The 21,317-nt window shown below is 38.7% G+C and overlaps 1 protein-coding gene and 1 long non-coding RNA gene across 21 annotated transcripts in view; one reads left to right on the top strand and one right to left on the bottom strand.

Moving 5' to 3' along the window:
- Positions 1-515: 515 nt before the first annotated feature.
- LOC130077624 (uncharacterized) lies at positions 516-4,816 on the bottom strand. The gene is made up of 3 exons (XR_008805808.1): positions 4,601-4,816; positions 2,436-2,908; positions 516-1,602 (listed from the first exon to the last, which is right to left on the bottom strand). It is a non-coding gene; the product is annotated as an uncharacterized LOC130077624 (long non-coding RNA).
- A 10,761-nt stretch (positions 4,817-15,577) lies between these two features.
- pax2a (paired box 2a) overlaps positions 15,578-21,317 on the top strand; it is a 32,371-nt gene continuing 26,631 nt past the window's right edge. For 17 of the 20 annotated variants that reach the window (XM_056242915.1, XM_056242916.1, XM_056242906.1 and 14 more), the window contains exon 1: positions 20,063-20,147. In XM_056242915.1, the coding sequence (XP_056098890.1) occupies positions 20,105-20,147 (43 nt within the window). In that variant the 5' untranslated portion in view covers positions 20,063-20,104. Of the gene's footprint in view, positions 15,715-20,062; positions 20,148-21,317 lie in introns of those variants that run through there. The other 3 variants (XM_056242904.1, XM_056242917.1, XM_056242897.1) reach the window with 1 other exon arrangement.

Below are 21,317 nucleotides of genomic sequence, written 5' to 3'. Positions count from 1 at the left end.
GACTTTCAGATGAGAGATAATGTCAGGAAGTTTTTAAAATCTAGTTATTGTTTGTCTCTTGGGCATTAAACACAAATTTGGTAAGATCATGACTATGGAGCTCACAGCAGGCTGCCCCATAATATCTAATGGGTCATCAAAGGGAATTGTTGGTGGAGAGCGAACATTTACTCAAATAGTTATGGAAAACCCCATGAGGTGTCACATGACTCATTACCGCCAAGCTCTTTGCTTAGTTATCAGACTCATATGGCTATTAGAAAGGCAGGTTAAAATAGACAGGCATTTGGCACTCTTCTTATTCTATTAAAAAGCTCAAGCTAATGCTGATTGTAATGAACTGGTGTAATGCACATGATCATAACCATAAAATATACTGCCAGCGTAGCTATAAATACAAAGACCTTATTATCCGCAAGTAAATTGGTGCCTCTATAGTCTTTGCAATTATGATTTATGACTGCCATGCTAAATCATGATGAAGATTGCAACATAAATATGGCACACAAAAAAAAGTGTAAAATAAAATAGAGGAATTGGGAATTGGCTTGGTGGTCTATGATTGACCTGCCTGTTTATCTGAGGGAATAACGAGCCTTGACTGGTGCTCAGTGAGATTCCCGAGTGTTCAGTCTAAATACAAATCACAGGCAGAAATCTCCTGTAGTTCAGGCCTATTTTATCACTATTGTAACAAGAGTTCTTCCAGATTAACCAGGTGAGAGTTCCAAAATGACATCATCAAGCCTTCATGACTCTCGTGATCCACGCTTGCCTCTGAAAATTGCACACAAGGCCTAAAACAGCGGTGCATAACCAACAGATTCAAAGCTAATAAACTCATTTCATAATAATATGTGTGACTATGCTGGCAATCAATCATGATGGGGAGTTTGCGCTCTCCTGATGTCAAACTGAGCCGTTGACCCCAATCAGTCCGTGTGGCAAATATTTGGAATTACAGTGGGGTGTTGATTAATTTTACATGAATTCGGTTGTGAAGGAGAGAAATATATTCTGGTCGCACAAAAGGTCTAACTTCACCATAGTGAATTGCTCAGCCAGATTTTGTGTGGGTGTGCTTTCTGAAGATTGAAGAGGGGCTCTCAGTCATAATCCTGGAGCAATTTTCATCTGTTGTTTTTCAGTATGCGAAGCAAACCCTATTTTGTCCACAAATAGGAACAATTTCAAGGGAACAACGTCCCACTCCTGAAGCTATAGAATAGAGTTTATTTTGTGATGCCTGATTAGACGGACCTCTAACCAGAGCGATTTATCTTGCACACACATGGATTGATGTGGTGATTTAATAAAAATAGACATATAAAATAACTATATATCCAATAAAAACACTAGCAAAAATGCCATGCCTGTACATAGAGCATCATGGGGTTGCTCATAAGACTCCCCGCAGCTTTCACACCTGCCTTCACAAGCCTGCTGCCTGTGGCCTAAGAGTGCTCAGACAGGCCGGAGAGATGAATGGAACATCCACCATTTGGTCCTCATTACATTTGGCCACAGAAAATGGATTTTGATTTTTGTCACAGCTGCTAACCTCCTTGGGCCCATTTCTGGAAGACTTGAGGAAACCTGGAGCTGAGAAAAAACACATCAGAATCATCGATGTCATCTAAAGAAGATTTTATTGCACATGAATTAGAAAAATAAATACATTTGTCATTTAATATTCAATCATACTCACTTTCAATGAATATTGCGGGTTCAATACCCGAGTTCACCAACAGCATTTGTGGCACAATGTTGATTTTCACAGAATTGAATTTCAATTTGTCTCTCCTTTTCTTAAAAAAAAAAAAGAAGCAGCAAAAATCTGGGTTCAGTAAGACACTAGCAATGGAAGTCAATGGGGCCAATCCATAAACATAACATGTTTTACATATATAGTAAATAACATAAATATGCATATTACCTTGATTTTAATGTGAACAAAACTGGTCACACCTTTTCTACTTTAAAAAAAAAATTTGACATGACATGTAACGCATAAAATCCAAAAACTGACCATGATAATGAAAAGAACAATTTCACAGATCAAATAATACACACGTTTTAACAGAAGAAATGATGCAAGTGTTTTATAAAAAATGATAAGCTTCACGTTTTTACTTATAAATCCTCCAAAACCATAGTCCCCCTTTACTTCCACTGAAGGTGCTTTCAAAATAAACTTGTTTATTTTTAGGAAAAAGAAGGGGAAAGTGGAAATTAATTGTCAAGGTAATCAAAATTATACCACAAATGCTGCTGATTGAGCTTATATTGAACCCAAAATATTTCAGTAATATAGTGTTATTCTAGAACAATTGTTTTTAATACGTTTAATTAAAAAAACAAATGTGTCACAGCCTTATATCTCTCTCTCATTCCACACACACACAACAACAGTGCACTGCTTACATGCTACTCACATCGATTCAGCTCCCGGGGGCCCAAACCAATTTCTCTTGTTTTCTGCCCGTCTCCCTGCCTGAACCTGCAACAGCCATCAGACCCATTAATCCTTCCACCCAAGATGACTATGACTGATTTGGCCGCCAAACAATCAATTTGTATCTCTCTCACTTCTTCACTCATTCCTTTCTCTTTTGTGGATGTAAAGAATATCATGAAAAAGTGTCAGCGGTAACAGTTTCACAACAGTGGAGTAATAGAGTAATAAGGCAATCAGCGTTTGACCTTGGAAGACAACTAATTCATCTGCCCATCTATCTTAATTATTTCACTTTTCGAAGCACAGTGAAAGAGAAACTGTATCAGTCACTCAGCCCTCTGATGCAGACGCATCTCGTCTTCACTCATGTTGATTTTTGTTTTCTTTTGTTTTGTGTTTTGCCAGCCTAACTCAAGAGAAATGTTTGATGGACGTCAGGTAGCAGGAGATCTAGAGAGTAGTAAAGAGAGATAAACACATCTTATCAAGCAATTCATAATTAATGCATCAGTCGACCATTATGAATACTTCATTTTGAGTATCTCTATCAAATCTGTCCTTTTCATACGATCTTATATATCTGACTTTGTTTGATAATTGACAAATTTTGCAACATCGACACTGAACTGAATCAACACTGAACTGATTCGAACTGAACGAAACGATTGCCTTCTGCTTATAGCTGAATTAAACTAATTTCATAATTGATTAACTTTACACAATTATTGAACTGAACCAACACAAACTGACTTGAGCCGAATAATGACACTCTTCTGTAAAGCTGCTTTACAGCAGAATTTGAATTTATCTCATATTTGATGAAGTTTGCATCATTGATCATTATTTTCCTGTTTATTACTGTGAATATGCTTTGAAATTGAAATCTGTATTGTATAAAGCGCTATATAAATAAAGGTGACTCATGTTCTCTTTCAGTGTCATTCTTGATACCCAAGACAAAATGAACGCCACGACATCACAACACTACGCATTTCTGAATGGCTAGCATTGCAGATTATGCTCATCTTGTGAGAGGAACATGAGGCCAGAACCCCCCTCTGAATGGCGAGGAGCAGAAGGTAGGGTCGGCCATGTCTGGGAAAAGCTGCAGTGGAACATTTGTCAGGAGACAGTGACAAAAAGGGGGTGGAAGGGTGGGGAGGCAGAGCTCCACACTATTCAGAGACAATTTGTAAGCGCGGCTGTTGAAGTCAGGCCAAAGACTGGCGAACAGCTGGAGCCCCACCATGATTGATAAACGTGGGCCCCAAGAACTTCATTTCGATGTGAATGAAGACAAAAGCCCGACAATGTTCAGCGAGTGTGTAATGTTAGCGTCATTAAGTGTCAGCTCTGGACATGCCCTGGCTCTCAGATGGGCGACTGAGAGATGCCATGAGGGAGGTCAAGACCCGTGCTAATTACCATTTTAGGACAAAAAAGTCTTTTGTAGCTCTGCAATTATTGATTTACCTCTGAGGGGAAATCATTATAGAGCAGTTTTTGTTGTTCATTACGAGGATTAAAACATGCACGCATGTAGACATTGCATTGTGGAAAATTTAAAATGTATGCAACTGTGGTAATACATTTCACAGTGACCGCATAGCCATTTTCACATGAAAATTCACCTGGAATTTAAAATGTGGCGTTTTACCTGGAGTATGGATTCGCAGGATGAACTAATGAATGTTAAATGTTTCGTTTTTTGTCGCTTGAAATCTGTATTGTATTCTAGAACTGTGTTCTAGAAATAAATTTGTTATGAGGGTAGGTATACGCAGGCATAGATTTAGAGGCATTAGGTACTGTAAGTATTACATACAACAATGCAACAATAATAAAACAATGCATTGACATTTACTTTTGATACTTAAGTACTTTTAAAAACAAGTACTTCTGTACTTTTACTTATGTAAAAATTGGTTTTTACAACTTTTACTTGTAACGGAGTAATATTTGACCAGTAGTATCTGTACTTTCACTCAAGTAAGGAAGTTGTGTACTTTGTCCACCTCTGACCACAATCAAGACAATATTAAGGCACTCCTTGCCTTAGGTCTTCTGAAGTAAGCTCAATTACAGTAATCCTGTACGTAATTTACATAAGATTGTTTTTACACAAATTTAAGATTTTCTCACCTTAGGCTGGCATTCCTCTTGAAGTGGTTCAACTATGTATGTCATGACCATCATCATCATCATTATCTGTGTTTGCCTCTTCATTTGGCTACCAAGGAGTTTTCTGAATAATGCACTGACAGAGACCTACAGCTGTGGAGATACTAACAGAGAAGCAAACCTGAATGTATGTCAATGCATTTTGCTTGTGTTAAGATACATTTTTTGCTGGATGTTTTATATAGCTCCTTGGTGGCAAGGCACTGGGGGTGGATGAGATCCGCCCTGAGTACCTCAACTCTCTGGATGTTGTGGGGCTGTCTTGGCTCACATGCCTCTGCAACATCGTGTGGCGTTCAGGGACAGTACATTTGGGGTGGTAGACCGGGGTGGTGGTCCCTCTTTTTAAGAAGGGGGACCAGAGGGTGTGTTCCAACTACAGGGGGATCACACTTCTCAGCCTCCCCGGGAAAGTCTATGCCAGGGTACTGGAGAGGAGAATTCGTCCGATGGTAGAACCTCGGATTCAGGAGGAACAGTGCGGCTTTTGTCCCGGTCGTGGAACACTGGACCAGCTCTATACCCTCTCCAGGGTGCTGGAGGGTTCATGGGAGTTTGCCCAACCAATACACATGTGCTTTGTGGATTTGGAGAAGGCATTCGACTGTGTCCCTCGCGGAGTCCTGTGGAGGGTGCTCTGGGAGTATGGGGTCCAGGGCCCTTTGCTAAGGGCTGTCTGGTCCCTGTACGACCGGAGCAGGAGCTTGGTTCGCATTGCCGGCAGTAAGTCAGACTTGTTCCCGGTGCATGTTGGACTCCGGCAGGGCTGCCCTTTGTCACCGGTTCTGTTCATAATTTGTATGGACAGAATTTCTAGGCGCAGCCAGGGGCTGGAGGGTGTTTGGGGTTTGGGGACCACACGATTTCGTCTCAGCTTTTTGCGGATGATGTTGTCGTGCGGCCCCATCAGACCAGGACCTTCAGCATACACTGGGACGGTTTGCAGCGGAGTGTGAAGCGGCTGGGATGAGAATCAGCACCTCCAAATCCGAGGCCATGGTTCTCAGTCGGAAAAGGGTGGCTTGCCAACTTCAGGTTGGTGGAGAGTTCCTGCCTCAAGTGGAGGAGTTCAAGTATCTTGGGGTCTTGTTCACGAGTGAGGGAAGGATGGAACGGGAAATTGACAGACGGATCGGTGCAGCTTCTGCAGTAATGCGGTCGATGTACCGGTATGTTGTGATGAAGAAGGAGCTGAGCTGCAAGGCGAAGCTCTCGATTTACCGGTCAATCTACGTTCCTACTCTCACCTATGGTCATGAGCTGTGGGTCATGACCGAAAGGACAAGATCCCGTATAGAGGCGGCCGAAACGAGCTTTCTCCACAGGGTGGCTGGGGGATCCCTTAGAGATAGGGTGAGGAGCTCGGTCACTCGGGAGGAGCTCAGAGTAGAGCCACTGCTCCTCCACATCGAGAGGAGCCAGCTGAGCTGCTCGGGCATCTGTTCCGGATGCCTCCTGGACCCCTTCCTGGGAAGGTGTTCCGGGCGCGTCCCACCGGGAGGAGACCCCTGGAAAGACCTAGGACACGCTGGAGGGATTATGTCTCCTGGCTGTCCTGGGAACGCTTCGGTGTCCCCCCGGAAGAGCTGGAGGAAGTGTCTTGGGGAGAGGGAAGTCTGGGCATCTCTGCTTAGACTGCTGCCCTGCGACCCGGCCCCGGATAAGCGGAAGAAGATGTATGTATGTATGTATGTATGTTTTATATAGTAAACTTAAAAATGTAGTTTGATCATTTGTGTTGTCATAAAATGGTACATAGTACATATTACATTGTCTACATGCACATTGCAAGTGCAAAGACATTTGTGCTTCTTGCAAGGTTAGTTTAATAACAATAATTCAGTCCTATACTATACAGTTTTATATACAATACAGCTTAAAACTGTTCAAATAGTACATACTGATTTATGACCAACTTTTTTTAGCAGTAGTTTCTTCTCCATTTCATTTGAAAAATAAAAGAATAGAAAAAAACGTATATTTGACAAAGTAGATACATCTATTCCATTGCTACTATTCTAGTCTTCTTAAATGCCTGGGTACTCTTAAGAATTTGCAGAGCAAATTGAAAAGTTTTCTGTCATAGCGTAAAATATATAGACTACTCTGAAGTTGATAAAAAATTGTGTATTGTTCTGTTTTAATCCTAAAACTCAATTGCAGACAACCTCATAGCAGCAAAGTGGATCCCTGGGTCATCTATTCAGAAACACTAGGCCAAATTTCAGCTGCCATGACTCACGATGAATGAGTGAATGTTGATGAACATGGAAGATCTACAGGGGCAATCTTTTTTCCCCTCTTTGGCGGAACGAGGGAGGAGAGAGGCGCCTCGGCAGTCCCGTGGGAGGAGTGCACCTCTCTCAATATTCAGAATATTCTGGTGGAAGTTCAGAGAGAGATATCAATCTCACTTTGAAGCACCAGGCCTTCATTTGTTTGTGAGAGATGTGAGGTGTTCGCCAGATGACTGTGCCAATTCTTCAAAAGCCACTTACAGTAGAGACACTCACTGTAGCGTTTGCTTTTGTTGTCTGGGCTCAGATGACTCTCAAACCCAATAGTGAAGCCTTGATTGAAGCAGTGCACCCAATTCACCTGTGCGTTAAGGAGAATGCACAACCTATGACAGAGTGAAGCTGAATGCATAGGGTATTGCTGGTAAATAAAAAATACAAAAAGCTGACATTTTTATAATCAGGCAAAGTAGAACATAAATAAATATACGTAATAATGTAAAAACAGTCCACCAAAACAAAAAAGTTATTTTTCAACTTTTTAAGTATATGCAACTAATTGTTTGTTGATAAAAGTATTACATTGATAAACTTATACAAATAAAGCTAAAAATGTATTAATTTAAACAATGTAATATGTACATTTCTGAAATACATAACAGTTATGTTTAAGTTGTAATTGTAATGTCTAAATTGTAATGTGGACTCATGCATTCTCTGTAAAGCTGCTATGAAATGATGTCTATTGTGAAAAGCGCTATACAAATAAATGTGAATATACAGTAGTTTCCTTTTTTATTAGACTGACAGAAATAATGCTAATATACATTTATGCACATTTTAGCTATCAAAATAGCAAGAATAATGAAGCAAAATACCATAGTGAAGAGTATAAGGTGGATATTTTTTAAAATATAAAATAACAAATAAAATAATAAAATATATATAAAATAAAAAATAAATAAATAGGCTACTCTCACTCCAGTGAGCTCACTGCTCCACGGCAGTACCACCCACTAGCATTTATAAACACATTCACATTGCTGTCAATTTGCTTCAATTTTGTGTCACTTTAGAGAGGATTTCATCACCTGGAGGCTCTCCACTTACCGCTGAGGTGCTGTTATTTTTCTTCTCTTTGTCATCAACACTTGTTTTCAGAGTGGTGGCATGTGTTGTGTGTGTGTGTGTCAGGATGTTGGTTGCAGTTTTAGCAAAGCAATGGGCCATGCCGGCCTCTCTGCGAGCGTGTTTATAAGGGGAGTCTTCATGGCCACTCAGTTGAGCCTGGTTTACCAACACTATTGATTGCAGGTGATGTTCTGGACAGAGTCCATCTGACCTCTTAGGGGACTTAAATACATCATTGTCCTGGAGGGGGACCTCGAGAGACCTCCTGACCACACAGATGAAAACACACACATGCAACCACTGTGACATTGTTGGGGAAATAAAGTCATCTTCACAGAAAGAATATACAGATCTATTTAAAATAGTGTAGAGAATGAAAAAGAAAATACGGTTTACATGGAAAATGGTGAAACTTTCCTCTTAGATATGCATTATCACAACATCATGCAGCTCTTCCCTTTTGATTCCCTGGAATCCTAATTAGATTTCTTAATATGCAATCATGTTAACATTCAGGCTAATTTGCGCACCATGCATCTTTGTTTTCAAACACACCTTTGAGCAATTGATGGAAATCCAATGAGACGTAGGCTTACCTGCCATGAAACAACCACGTCTACTACCGACACGAGGCAGGGACAGGGGGAAGTACGTTTTAAATTAATTACCATCAGGCCCCTTGTAACTGTTCACTTTTGTAAACAAACATTCTAATGTGCAGTAATTAATTAAATCTGCCACTCTCCCCCTCTCCTCTCATTGATCTTTCTTGGTTTTAGCTTCCAAATCTAGTCAAGGTGTTATTCACTGGTAGTCAAGTGCCAGGTGAGAGTCTCAATTGTATATCTTCTAGAATCTTCTAGAATCTGAAGGCATCAGCAGTATATGATGGGGATGCACCAAGGATTTTTCACAGGAACATCCTTTGGGTATTGTAGAACCTGTCTTCATGGGTTGGAGAATAGAGCCTATTGGTTTTGGCTGGAGCTGAGAACTTGGGGGCCTCCACTGCTTTTGGCCAAATCATCAGGAGCCCTGGGCAGGCATGACTGCTTCTCATCATGAAGAATAATGTTTGGCCTGGCAGACCATTAGGGATGCTAATTTTTGTTGGCTTTGTGATGTCACTTCTGATATCCTGGCAATCTGGCGGGGATTACCCGATGCGGACGTACAACCCAGTTTGCCAGGTTCTATTTCTCGTCTCGGCCCCAGTCGAAGCTCTAACGCCACCTGCCTGCTAATGAGCGCTGGCGTTGGGGATGCCCATGCGGACCGTGTGGCAGGAATAACCATACATCCGCATCACCTGAAGCTCTATGTGAGCGATTGTGGTATGCGGCGTGACAGATGTTGTGCGGTGTAGGGACTATCAGAGGGGGATCAAAGGCACAGATACAAACAAACCCCTGTATGATTCACCTCTGGCTCCGAATCATCCATTCAGAACAGAAATGATTCTTCACCTCACTCCAAAGATGGCTAAAATGGTTTGCCCATATTAAATTTCACCTACAGAACATCCTGCTTGAACCTTCAATCATTTCAGAGAGAATACAATGATAGTATTCTCCGATCTCATATTTCCATTTGAGAGGCCTTAGGAGCTATTTAAATATATTAAATAGATGAAAATTCACCCCTCATTTACACACCCTCATGTCATTCCAAACCTTTCTTTCATCTGTGGAACATAAAAAAAGATTGTTCTATAAAAAAATGCTTCTTTTTTCTTCATTCAACAAAACTCAATAGGGTCCAATGTTGTTTGTATATCAAATAATATGAGTAAATACTGGCAGAATATTCATTTTTTTGGTGAACTATGTCTTTAATTTACACAATTGGAACTGCATGGATAGGAGAAGGCTCTCATTCACGCCAAACATACATTATCTATAGCTTGTCTAAAGGCCCATTTGCACTAAGGATGATAGCTATAATAAAAACAATAGAGATAGATATTTTTTTTAAATCCTAATTTTAAAAGAATAGCACAGTCCACACCACACATATAACGATAAGAAACAGGGGAACGATATCGTTGGAATCACTTTCATAACGATTTTTTTCCCAGCTGATGAAGGATAAAACATTGATGGTTTAAAGAGGGTGAGCATTTAAAACAGCAGACAACTGACCTGCAGCACATACTTATAATAAACACAACATTATCGTGATGGTGAGGACACTAATATAGTTATCATTATAGTTATCGTTCTTGATGTACCCCTTAAGAGGTAAGACGGTATGATTAGCTGTAGCCAGTGGAGAGTTCTTATTATTTACAATATAACACAGAGCTACTGTCATTTTGGAGCAGAGCGATACTTGCCAGGTGAGCTACTTTTGAAGAGTCCATGCAAATCCGAAAAAAGTCAAAAAGTCAATTACACAAGCAGCTCAAGCGTGCACCATTGAAAGCTGGTGATGTTTTATTGAAGAGGTCCTTTAACTCACGTGAAATCCAGTGCTGAGCAGCTTTTCCAGAGCACTGGTGTCAGGTGACCTCCCAGAGTCCAGAAAACAACTCTCAGGTGGTCTGCCACGCTCCAATAGGCTGCCCGTTACCCCCGTACACCCGAATGCATCAAAGGAACCTATGAGCATATCAAAGTAGGGTCAACTTCACAGTGAAAGCATTAGCTTATAGCCATTTCTAATACTTATTTGCTGTGTACCAACCAGGTATCTGTTTCTCGTTTTCTCTACTGGGCAGTGCTAACTAATTAAGGCACAGCAAGACTAACAAAACACTAATTAATTACAATTACAAAAAGATCAGGTGTAGCTGATGGTCTCTTCAATTACCAACAAAGAAAAACTAGCTCACATTTTATTCTAGACGCTGGCCAACCAAACACTGTGTATTGCATATTATAAGAAGTTTTACACTGTGTGGATTACTGCACTTAGCATTTACAAATGTGGCATCTCAAAGACAATAACTAAAAGATCCTCACTACACTTGTACCAAACTATATGCCAAGCTGTTACAGAGGGCAACATGCTGTCACCACAAATCGATCTGAAAACAGAAGCATCTGCATCTGGAGATGGGGCTAATGGAGGCATTGCCTTGGGTGTGTGATGGAGACAGCTTATTTTTTCCATGTGATTATCCTAACAGTGCTGCTTATATACAAATGTAAATGGGCTGCTTAGAAGCTCCCCCTCCCTCCATGTTTCTCTCTCTTTCTCTCTCTCTCTTCCATCTGCTAGACAATAGTTTTTAATCTTTAATCCATGAGCAACCACTGAACACCAGTGAATTGCAAATTACAGATGTTTTACTGTCTCAGCTATTTTTTTTTCTCTCCCCCGTTTTGCTTTCCAGCTTCCCACTGTCAGTCAGTGTCTCGCACATATCCTGTGCCATCATGGCACCATATGACACTGTCATCATTTGGTAATTAAACCCGTACTGGCTTTAAATATGAAAAGCTGGCAAGGGGAGATGAGTTGATGGGGCTCGCTGTTGTGGGGACCAGATTTCACAAAAGCATCCAGATTTCCACAGGGAGAATTTTTTAACTTTTTCCTGGTGCCCTTTTGCTGACTCTGTCACCATATCTTGAGGTGTTTAATTTGCACATAATGCAAAATGTTTATATTAACACGTTTTGTTCAAACTAACTTTTACTTTAGAAATTAGTTTGTTATAGTTCACTCAAAAGATAAGTAATTTATTACATTAATTTAATGTATGAATTTTTATATATATTTGGCATTTTTTGCCTTTTGTACAGTACAGAGAGAGGGAGAGGATGGGATGGAACCGTAAGATATTTTGAAGAATGTTTCAAATGTTTTTGCACATACATTGCAAGTAAATGAGGTCCAAACAAACACTGGAAAACACTGATTTACACTGCATTGACAAAACAAACAAATAATAAAAAAAACACCACCACAAAAAATACATACAGGTTTAGAATGACATGGGGGTGAGTTTTAATTATGGGTGAACATTTATCAAATCAAATGTTATAAAGCCTATATAAAAACAACACGTTCATTTTTCACATAGTTTAAAATGTACCTATAGGTTCCATCACAAGAGGAGTCTTTGACATAATATTGTTCATCGTTTCCAAAAAGAGAGGGATGATAAATGATGAGTGCTGAACTCACAGGGTGCATGAACCCACTGCGCCCTTCTTCCAAGAAGAAGGGAGGGTGAAACTTATTTAAAGCTAAATGTGGCAGGAACTGGGACATATTCAAAAAGCCTTGCTGAAGGGAAGGAAAGGTGCGTATGTCCGAGGGGGCTGGAGAGAACAGAAGCGCTGCCCCATTAATCCACCACAGCCTCTGCTTTGAGAAACAGTGTGTAGTGTTGACCAGTGTAATGGACTATACAATAAAACCATAATCAGCCACTCCCTGAGTTTTCAATCTGGAATCACATCGTCTTCAGTCGATGCCCTATCCAAATGGATGATAACCGGAGAGATCTCACATCCATTACAGACACTCCAACAACCTTTATTGCCAATCAAATGGCCCTGTTCTGAACCCTCCTTCGGCTTCCCCTGTATCACTGTTATATCTGAGTACGGTGTGTGGGAGACGCTCTCTCTTCTCTGTTATGGCTTGCCATAGATCAAGGTCACAGTTTCTGTGATCATTACACCACTGAAGGTGACAGGCTGCATTTACAGGGAGATGATCAGAGGCCAGTGTGGGAGCCGAGCGGCTCTGTATTTCTCAGAAGGATAATAGATTTGCACTCACACACACACACACACGCACACATTTACAGTGAAATAAAGCATCTCTACAGCACAGGGAAATAAAGTCTCTGTCTATTGCACTCCAGGTACACGTTCCCAAATGCTCCTGAGCTACTGCTGAAACAGGTCAAGGTCCTATGAATGATCTCCAAAATATCAACCATATGATGCTGTTGATAATATAAATGACAAACCAGGTGAGATATTAAACCATTTAACCCTGCATTTAACAGTCATGTATGTAAGTGTGTGGGTGAAGAGTGAGGGGGGATATTAGAATCATGCCATGGGGTGCATTGAGGAGGTCGCTGCTTTCCATATTGCAGTCGTGTTAGTGGAAGCTGTTTCCTGTCTGTTTTGAACAGTGGCAGCTGGCTTGAGAGCACCCTGGGCTGCCTCAGGGTCCAACACACACCACACACACAGACACGCACAAAATGCAATTGGAAACTCATTATATAGAAATATTAAAATACATTATGGTTTGTAAATGAATGAGATTTATATATTTATTTACCATAACCATTATATATATATATATCAAATAAAAAAAATAAGAAGAACATGTATGCTCAAGTTCATCATTATCTCTTTTCTGGGACTCTTTCCATTTGCTTCATTCAATCATTTGTTTTGAAAAAGAAAATAATCCATATATAATCCATAGTTCATAATTCAGCCCTTGCTGAAATAAAAGAAGCACCTGGGCTACAACAATTTAAAGTAATTGTATCTTCTGAGAAACTACATAATAAAATCAGTACTTTTCGTATGTATTTATTTCTGTACATCATCTTTGCATTGAAATATTCTTACAACGAATCACAAGCGTATTCGTCTGATTCGACATAAAAACCATAGATGTGGTTTATTGCAAAACGCCAACTATGCGAGGAGAACAGTCGCGCGGCCACTCAAGGCTTCAGTACATTAAAGTAGCAAAACGACACGGAATTATGTTGTGAGCAATATGGCTCAAATGTTCGATGCAGATGCATGTATAGCCCCATCACAAATGCACATATAAGTAGAGCGGATGAGTGGGAACTTCCGTCAGAGCTTAACAGCGCGAGCGATCGCAGAGAAAAAGAAAGGGATGATAAAGTCTACTAACTGGAACATTAACAGACAAGTAACTTGCAAATATGCCATATTACAAATTCTAAAAGTACGACGGAGCGTGGTACAGACATAAAACTGTACATTAAATTATTATGGCCTCAACTTCGCCTAGTTAACAAACATTTTGTGTGAATCTGCTGTTGTCAGAGTTTAGGGATGTAAAACGTCAGAATTGTGGTTACTGAAGCCAGAGAGGGCCGGCGAAATCGATTTCATTAAAACATGGGTGGACGCCTTGTTACATGTGCAATGCTCTACATCAGACTAATTTAATTGTCCTAGATGTTAATTACTAGTGACAGAGACGTGTAACTATTATAATGTTTCTAAGGAATAAAGCCAGCAACAGAAATGCAGGACTGGGTGTTTCATTCAACATTAACAGACTTGACATTCTCAAGATTTATAAATCTGATCCCTCGCGACAAATGTTATTTTAAACTTTTAAAGTTATCCATGCAAGTTTTTTTAAACGAATTTTACTTGAACTGTCATTAATATGCGAATCAAATATATTTTTAAACCAAAACGGACAGCTTACATTCTCAAGGAATAATACAAAATTATTATAATTCCAACAAAACGACCAATAATGAACGGCAACGTTATTCTAGTGCAAGGCAGGAAACGTTACATTGGTTTAAAATACAACCTACTATCACCACCAACAAATGAGTAAAGGCTTGTTTCCGTGACAGGGGGAGCACACCTTTGACTGCTCAACTGAAAAGTTTGGCCTTTCCTTTTTTTTCTGCCGGCTGGTGAGGAGGGTGGGATAAGGATTACTGGTCTGGAAGGTGGCTATATAGTCTCTTACCTTTTTTTTTTTTTTTTTTTTAAACACTGGTGTAACATGTATGAATTCTGCAGTAATAAATAAATAAATAAACAATTATAAAAGTATGTCATCAGGCGTTAATTCAATTGACCTGGCAATTAAATATATATAAAGATGATTCAACAGCATTGTATTATCAATGTTATAAAATTTAGGGAATTCATTAATTAAATCTAGGCTATCTATCTATCTATCTATCTATCTCAAATTAAATAATAGCTTTATTGGCATGACTAATACGATATTGGAGCTATATAATTATTGTTATTACATTTAAACAACAAATTAGATAGATGATAGATAGATAGATATATAGATAGATATTTACACACACACACACACGTCAAAACTACTTAATGTAACAACATGTAATTAATCTGACCTCATAATACATTAACATGAATTCAAATTTCGTTTTAGCTCGTTTAAAGACCCTCCTACTGAGAACAGGTTCACCTTAAAGTTCAGCCAATGAGCAGCACGAATCAGTCATCACAACCATTCGCGCAGCCTTTACGCGAACTTCTGAGCAAACTTCATACAAGTTCACGATCAGAAAATGTTAAGCTTCTAAGTACACACGTAAGCATATAGTTATGTTTTCAAAAGATCATTAATATTTAACGGTATAAGTCCTACCTTTGAGTCTCATGAACGTAAAAGCCTGCGTGCGGATCTTAGCATATCTCCATACTCTTAGTCCTTTACTTCCAGCAGACAAGTTTTATTCTTTCTTTTTATATAACACCTGCAACGCTTTATTTGCTTTGATTGCTATTTTCCCTCCTTTATCAATCTAGTTCAGTGGAGCAGAGGTTGCTCTCCTTTTTTTGTTGTCGTCTAAACCGTTTAGTTTTGGATGATCGGTCAAAGGTTGTGAAAAGCAGCGGGGAGAGGCAGGACGCCCAGCCGAGGAGGGAACGCAGGAGGCCGGACAGATCTAGTGGGCTGCATCGACGAAACGGACCATTAGACAGGGAAAAGCCATGGCTCACAGCTCTGGTCGATCAGGTAAGCGCAGGGCTCTCTTTTCGTCTCGCCAAACAGTGTGAGTGTTTATTTTCTAGCGGTAGGGGTGAGTCGCCGTCAGCTCAGGTAAGAACATACAGTAGGTGTTGTACTTTTCAAACGCAAACTACTTGACCAGCGACTAACCTTTATTGACCGCCCTATAGTGTTGCAAGCGCAGTCGTTCGCTCTTACGGTTGTAATTTACGTGGTGGAAATTCTGACATAGGCTATGCCTTGCCAATCTGTAGACAGTTAAAGTGGCAACTGATTCACGCTGGAAGTAACTTATGTTATTATGTGATGTTAGCTGGGCCCGTACGTGTGTTGACATTTGTGATCACTGTAATCCATAATAGCCTTGTATTAGCTACTGCGGGCTTTCCCATAATTCAAATATTAATTTCCCCAAAACATCAGACTTTTTGCAATCGCATTGTTTTTATAGCAATAGGCTATTAATATCGTATAAATAGACTGATATTTTAAATAGGCTAGTATTATTAGGTTACTAGTATTGCTGTTGTTGTTAATAATATTGCTGTTGTTTATGCAGTTCGCTTTATTGAAAACAGATCATGCTAATTCGTCTTTCTATTTTGGGTGTAAATGTGAAGATCAATATAACACTTGTAATAATCTAATTAATTATGGTAAAATTAAAAGCGAGTACAAAATCAATTTCTGATGCTGTGGACAGAACTCAATTGATGGTCCATCTGTTCACTCTATAGACACCATGAATGGGTAATCTAAAGACACAGCTGATATCATGACTCTGGTGTTGTGAATGCCGTTTTGTTGTTTTGGTTACAGCGGTCAAATATTTGGAAACCTCATATTTTTTGTTGATTGAAGTATAGATCTTAAAATATCTATAGCCTATGTAATTAATATAGGAAAGAGACATTTGGGAATAAAATTATGTTTTTTTAATAGGCTATATCATTTTGAAATTTTGGGCAACACAACACAAACTATTGTTATTATTATTAGGCTAATGTCAGTAGGCTTATTATTTGGCAAAATATATTTAATTTATGTGATAATAATTTGAACTTGACCAGAGATTGTTCATACTTTTTAGTTTAAACTTTCCTTCCACGTAAAAAAAATGTTTGTTGCCAAAGAAAAACCTCCAAAAAACCGATTTCTCCATTTTCTTTTCAGTCTGTGACAATTAGATACCTATCGAAAAACACGACTAAGTACGCTATTCTAAAACAATCCAGCGACTGAAAATCGCAGTAAGCGTATCAGACTCCTTAAAATTCCATTATAGGTTACTCCTGCTGTAAAAGCTATGGATACTTGCATTTAGATAGGCTTTAGCACACTGACGTGGACAGCAGGTCTAGTGGAGTGGAAAGTATCGATTGGTGACGTTGACAATATTACAGTGAATGAGTTGAAACCTATGGGCTTTTAAAAGTGGAAATAGAAATATTGGAAAGATGTGATTTTCTGCGTTCTCATTGGACGTTCATCTCTGTTCACTTTGACTAACAAACTTATGTGGCGTATAGCAGAGGCTGTCAAAACAGATGCACTATATCACTGCACCTTCTCGTGCAGTTGAGTAGCCTATCTCTCTCTTTTCTGTCTGGCTCTCTTGTGACATGTTCGATCACTCTCTCCTAATAGTTATCTTAATAGTAAAAACCTCCTGTTCACAAAATCTGATCTAAAGAAAATAATACAAAATTAAAAGTTTTCAAACACACCTAAAGCAGACATTTGAAAAAAATGTTTGCATGTTTACCTGTTTATTTAAAAGGCCATGCTTGCAATTTATTACACATTTTCCCTTTCCCCATATAGTACTTTTTTTTTTTTTGATGAGCCACGTGAAATTTAAAAGTCTCAATAGCCCGCCTTTAGAATTCAATGGCCACTATGATCAGTTGCAATTAGTTTTCCTATCATTTAACAGAGGAAGTAACTAATATAGTAAAGGGGAGTGGAGGCAAAAAGCTGGGGTCTTGCGGGGAAATAAAAGCAGCTTTAGGGGAAATGTGTAGTCAAGTGTGAAATTACAGCCCATGGTGTTACATATTGTACCAGAAGCTCCCTCCAAAAATACTAACAAAAAGAAGAATCGTCCCCAAATTTAGCCGGGAGGCACAACATAACATACCCTCCTGTTCTTTTAGCCGAACCTACAACGGTCACAGTGCGAACACTTTATAAATGTGCGATAGCCTTCTTTAGTCAAGCCAAAGCCTGCATTTTTCACCAATTATAGGCTTTTATTTTTTTTATTTTTTTTTAAACAGCATTTATGGTGCTTAAATTCAGCTCAATGTGTAGCCTACTTGCCATTTTACTAAAAACGAAAACAGTTAAAGCAATAATAATGGCAACAATAATAGCATAATAATAACAGCATACTAATTATTAATTGCGATAAAGATAAAAAATAAATGCATACGTTTCTATTTGTATTTTAACGGTTTAAATATGACATTTAAGATAGGAAGCTAACTTTATCACTTGCTTCAGTAATGAAAAAAACATGTAAACATGATCACTATGTATTCCGGTATTCCAGGATCTAAAAACATGATATGATTCTTCTGAAATACATTATTTTTCTGAGATAAGAAATAAAAACATTTTATAACGAATTTTAGATAGATAGATAGATAGATAGATAGATAGATAGATAGATAGATAGATAGATAGATAGATAGATAGATAGAATAAAAATAGTGAAACGTCAAGTGAAGCATATAGGTAGCCTCTCTAATCAGATAGCATAAACAAACTGACAAAACCTACCATCGATCTCAGTTCGCAAAATAATATTATAGATCTGAGCTTTAAATAAAAACAATAAGCTGTACGAAAAATAAACAAAACTTACAAACATTAAGTTCATCAATTGTCATCAGCAATCAAGAATTTAGTTGGATAGCCATAAAACAAACTTCAAGAGCCTCCATCAGTGAAATAAAGCAAACTAAGCAGCGCCATCTACAGAAATGCCTACAATACAGCAGCCCAAACAGCATGGTCAAAAGAGACAATCCTTTCACTAACATTTGACAGGCCAAACTTAGTAGGGTTGACATAGTTTAAAATACAACGATAATACAGTAATTCTTCCTTATCCGATAGCTTTCAGATGCACTAACAAATCTTTGTCAGAAATTGAGATTATAGGCTATATTTAAGTCTAGGCTATTTATATCAGACTGTGAATATTTATGCTACATTGTATTGTTACATTTTCCGTATTTGCTAAAACAGCGTAGGGCTGTATGTGTTTTAGAAAAAGCCACAAGCTAGGTTAATATTGGTTAACAATCTGATAATATTTAACGCCAATCCATTGTAGGCTAATCAATCGGAAAAATGTGAAAACATCCGACAATACCAAGGCTATAGGCTAATCGAGAAAAAAATACAGTAGAAATAGAAAACATGAAGATTAAGACCTTACGTCATCCTTAACTAGTCTCATCTTGACAACATAATGCCAATCAACAACACACACAAAAATACATTCAGTCTATACGTTTAGGTCATGATTTAAACATGATTCATGTAGTTTGACAACATACAGTTTAGAAATACCACGATGCCTGGCCGCTGGTGGTACCGCTTCCTTTCCACTTGTCTTTTAATTTCCTCGATTTTTTTAAACCCATCTCTCCTCATTTCCCTGTTTGCATCCCTCCCCTTCCGAAGTGTCAGATGAAGAGACCTCCTCATTTGGTGCTCCAGCTTTTTGCGTTGGCGAATCACAAAGTGTTGGAATCTATTGCCTTTGTCTGACATGTCATCCATCTCTATGCGAGGGGGGATCTGGGAAGGAGGGGGGCGGTGGACTGCAGCTTTTAGAAACAGACACACTGAGAAGAGGGGTTTCAGTCTCAGCCCAAAGCTTCTAACAGGCACATCCCATTCTTGAAGAGAGGGGGACCGAGAGACACTCGCCGTGTCCATGTTTTTTCCTGTCATCCCCGGACGAATCTGACTGTACCCCTCAGACTTTACCAGAAACGCTTCTCCATATCGAGGAATTTACACTGCAGTTTCACCAGAGGACACTGGAGGAGACGCAACCACTAATGCTTGCGTTCCCTTAAATATGTAGCTAACAAATATTAACTGAACGACTGATTACGCTAACGTTCCTGCGTAAAATATTTTTTTTTGAGAGACTAGTGCAGGACATGATCTGCACCTGACCAGCCTCGTGTCTTCATTGAATGGACTGATCAGCACGAGATAAAGTTCGTCGCTCGCTGAAGAACTTCTCCTGTACACTGGCATCGGAAGCACTGTGCTTTGAACGGATAGCGATCTTTATTAATTCCAATTATAGCTACATAATCAAGGCGAGACGGCGACCTCAGTCGATTATCTTTCCTTCCTTTGCTATCCCATGGATATTCACTGCAAAGCAGACCCCTTCTCGGCGATGCACCGTGAGTAAAATATCAGTTTTTTCCCCTTCAAAATCTCTACCTTGTTTAGCATAAATCAATTCTAAATTATTAAGCGTTTCGGTAGAGTTGGATTTGTAAAACTATAGCCTATAACCTGTCCGCATTAAGCTACTCACTCTTACCAAGTTTTTAAAGGTCTTACAAAAATGTAAAAATAATTGTTTTAATATTTTATAGGCTAGCCTGCTTCTAGCTCAGTACGGAATACGGAAAGTAGTCACCGTGAAGAAATACTATCAGCGATCGCTTATGTTATTTTAAGCGGCCCTTTCGTTTGTTCCGACAAAAAGTCGCTCAAAAATCGATTACAATATTTAGCGTGGTTTAATTTAAAATGACTCATTCTGCGTTGTATGTAAAACGTAAATGATTAGTGCATATTTCACGCAATATATTTCTTATTTTTAAGTCCAATGCTTGAGTGAATTACTGGCACATGTGTGAGATGTTGCCTACCTACTGCAAAAATATAAAGCAAAATCACGAGAAGTATCTAACATGTGCCAACGCGAAAATACTATAGACAATTTTTTGCTAAAGCTTAAATTATTTTACAAAACATTGCCTTTAAAAATTGTACATTTTAAAGCGCGGAATTTCCAATCAAAATAAAAATCATTTTGAAAATCAGGGAGAACAGGTTTGCTGTTAGGCACAATAATACTTTTTTTTTTTTAAATGAGTTATTTGTGCTGTATTTGTTGAAAACACGGTATTGAAACAAGGCCTGGGTATAATTTAAATAATTAATTCTTAATTATTTTGCAGTAGCCTACTCCCTGGTTGTAATATGAGTTATCAAAGCTCTTTTTAATTATTTACAATAATTGTGCAAGGAAAATTAAACAGGTTGAAACATAATCTATGCGACATGTGTTTGGCTGCAATGGAATAGAAGAGGAAAATACTACCTAACTATGGGTCTTCTGGATAGGATAGCACATGACGTTTTGCTAATGTTTACAATCATGATTGCGTATAAAAATAGAGGGTTACGGGTGGAATAATAATACTATAATATAATAATTATTATTATATTATCAGTACAACTGTATAACAATTTGTAGGCTATAGTTATTTACTGTGCTGACAAATATGTAAACATAAAGCAATTAATTAAACTATAAATTTAAAATACTGTCCAACTTA

Source organism: Rhinichthys klamathensis, unplaced genomic scaffold, assembly GCF_029890125.1.
Source record: "Rhinichthys klamathensis goyatoka isolate OS25496 unplaced genomic scaffold, OSU_Roscu_1.1 h1tg000764l_1, whole genome shotgun sequence".
Classification (NCBI taxonomy): Eukaryota; Metazoa; Chordata; class Actinopteri; order Cypriniformes; family Leuciscidae; genus Rhinichthys; species Rhinichthys klamathensis.
This window is presented reverse-complemented; position numbering and strand designations above follow the sequence as displayed.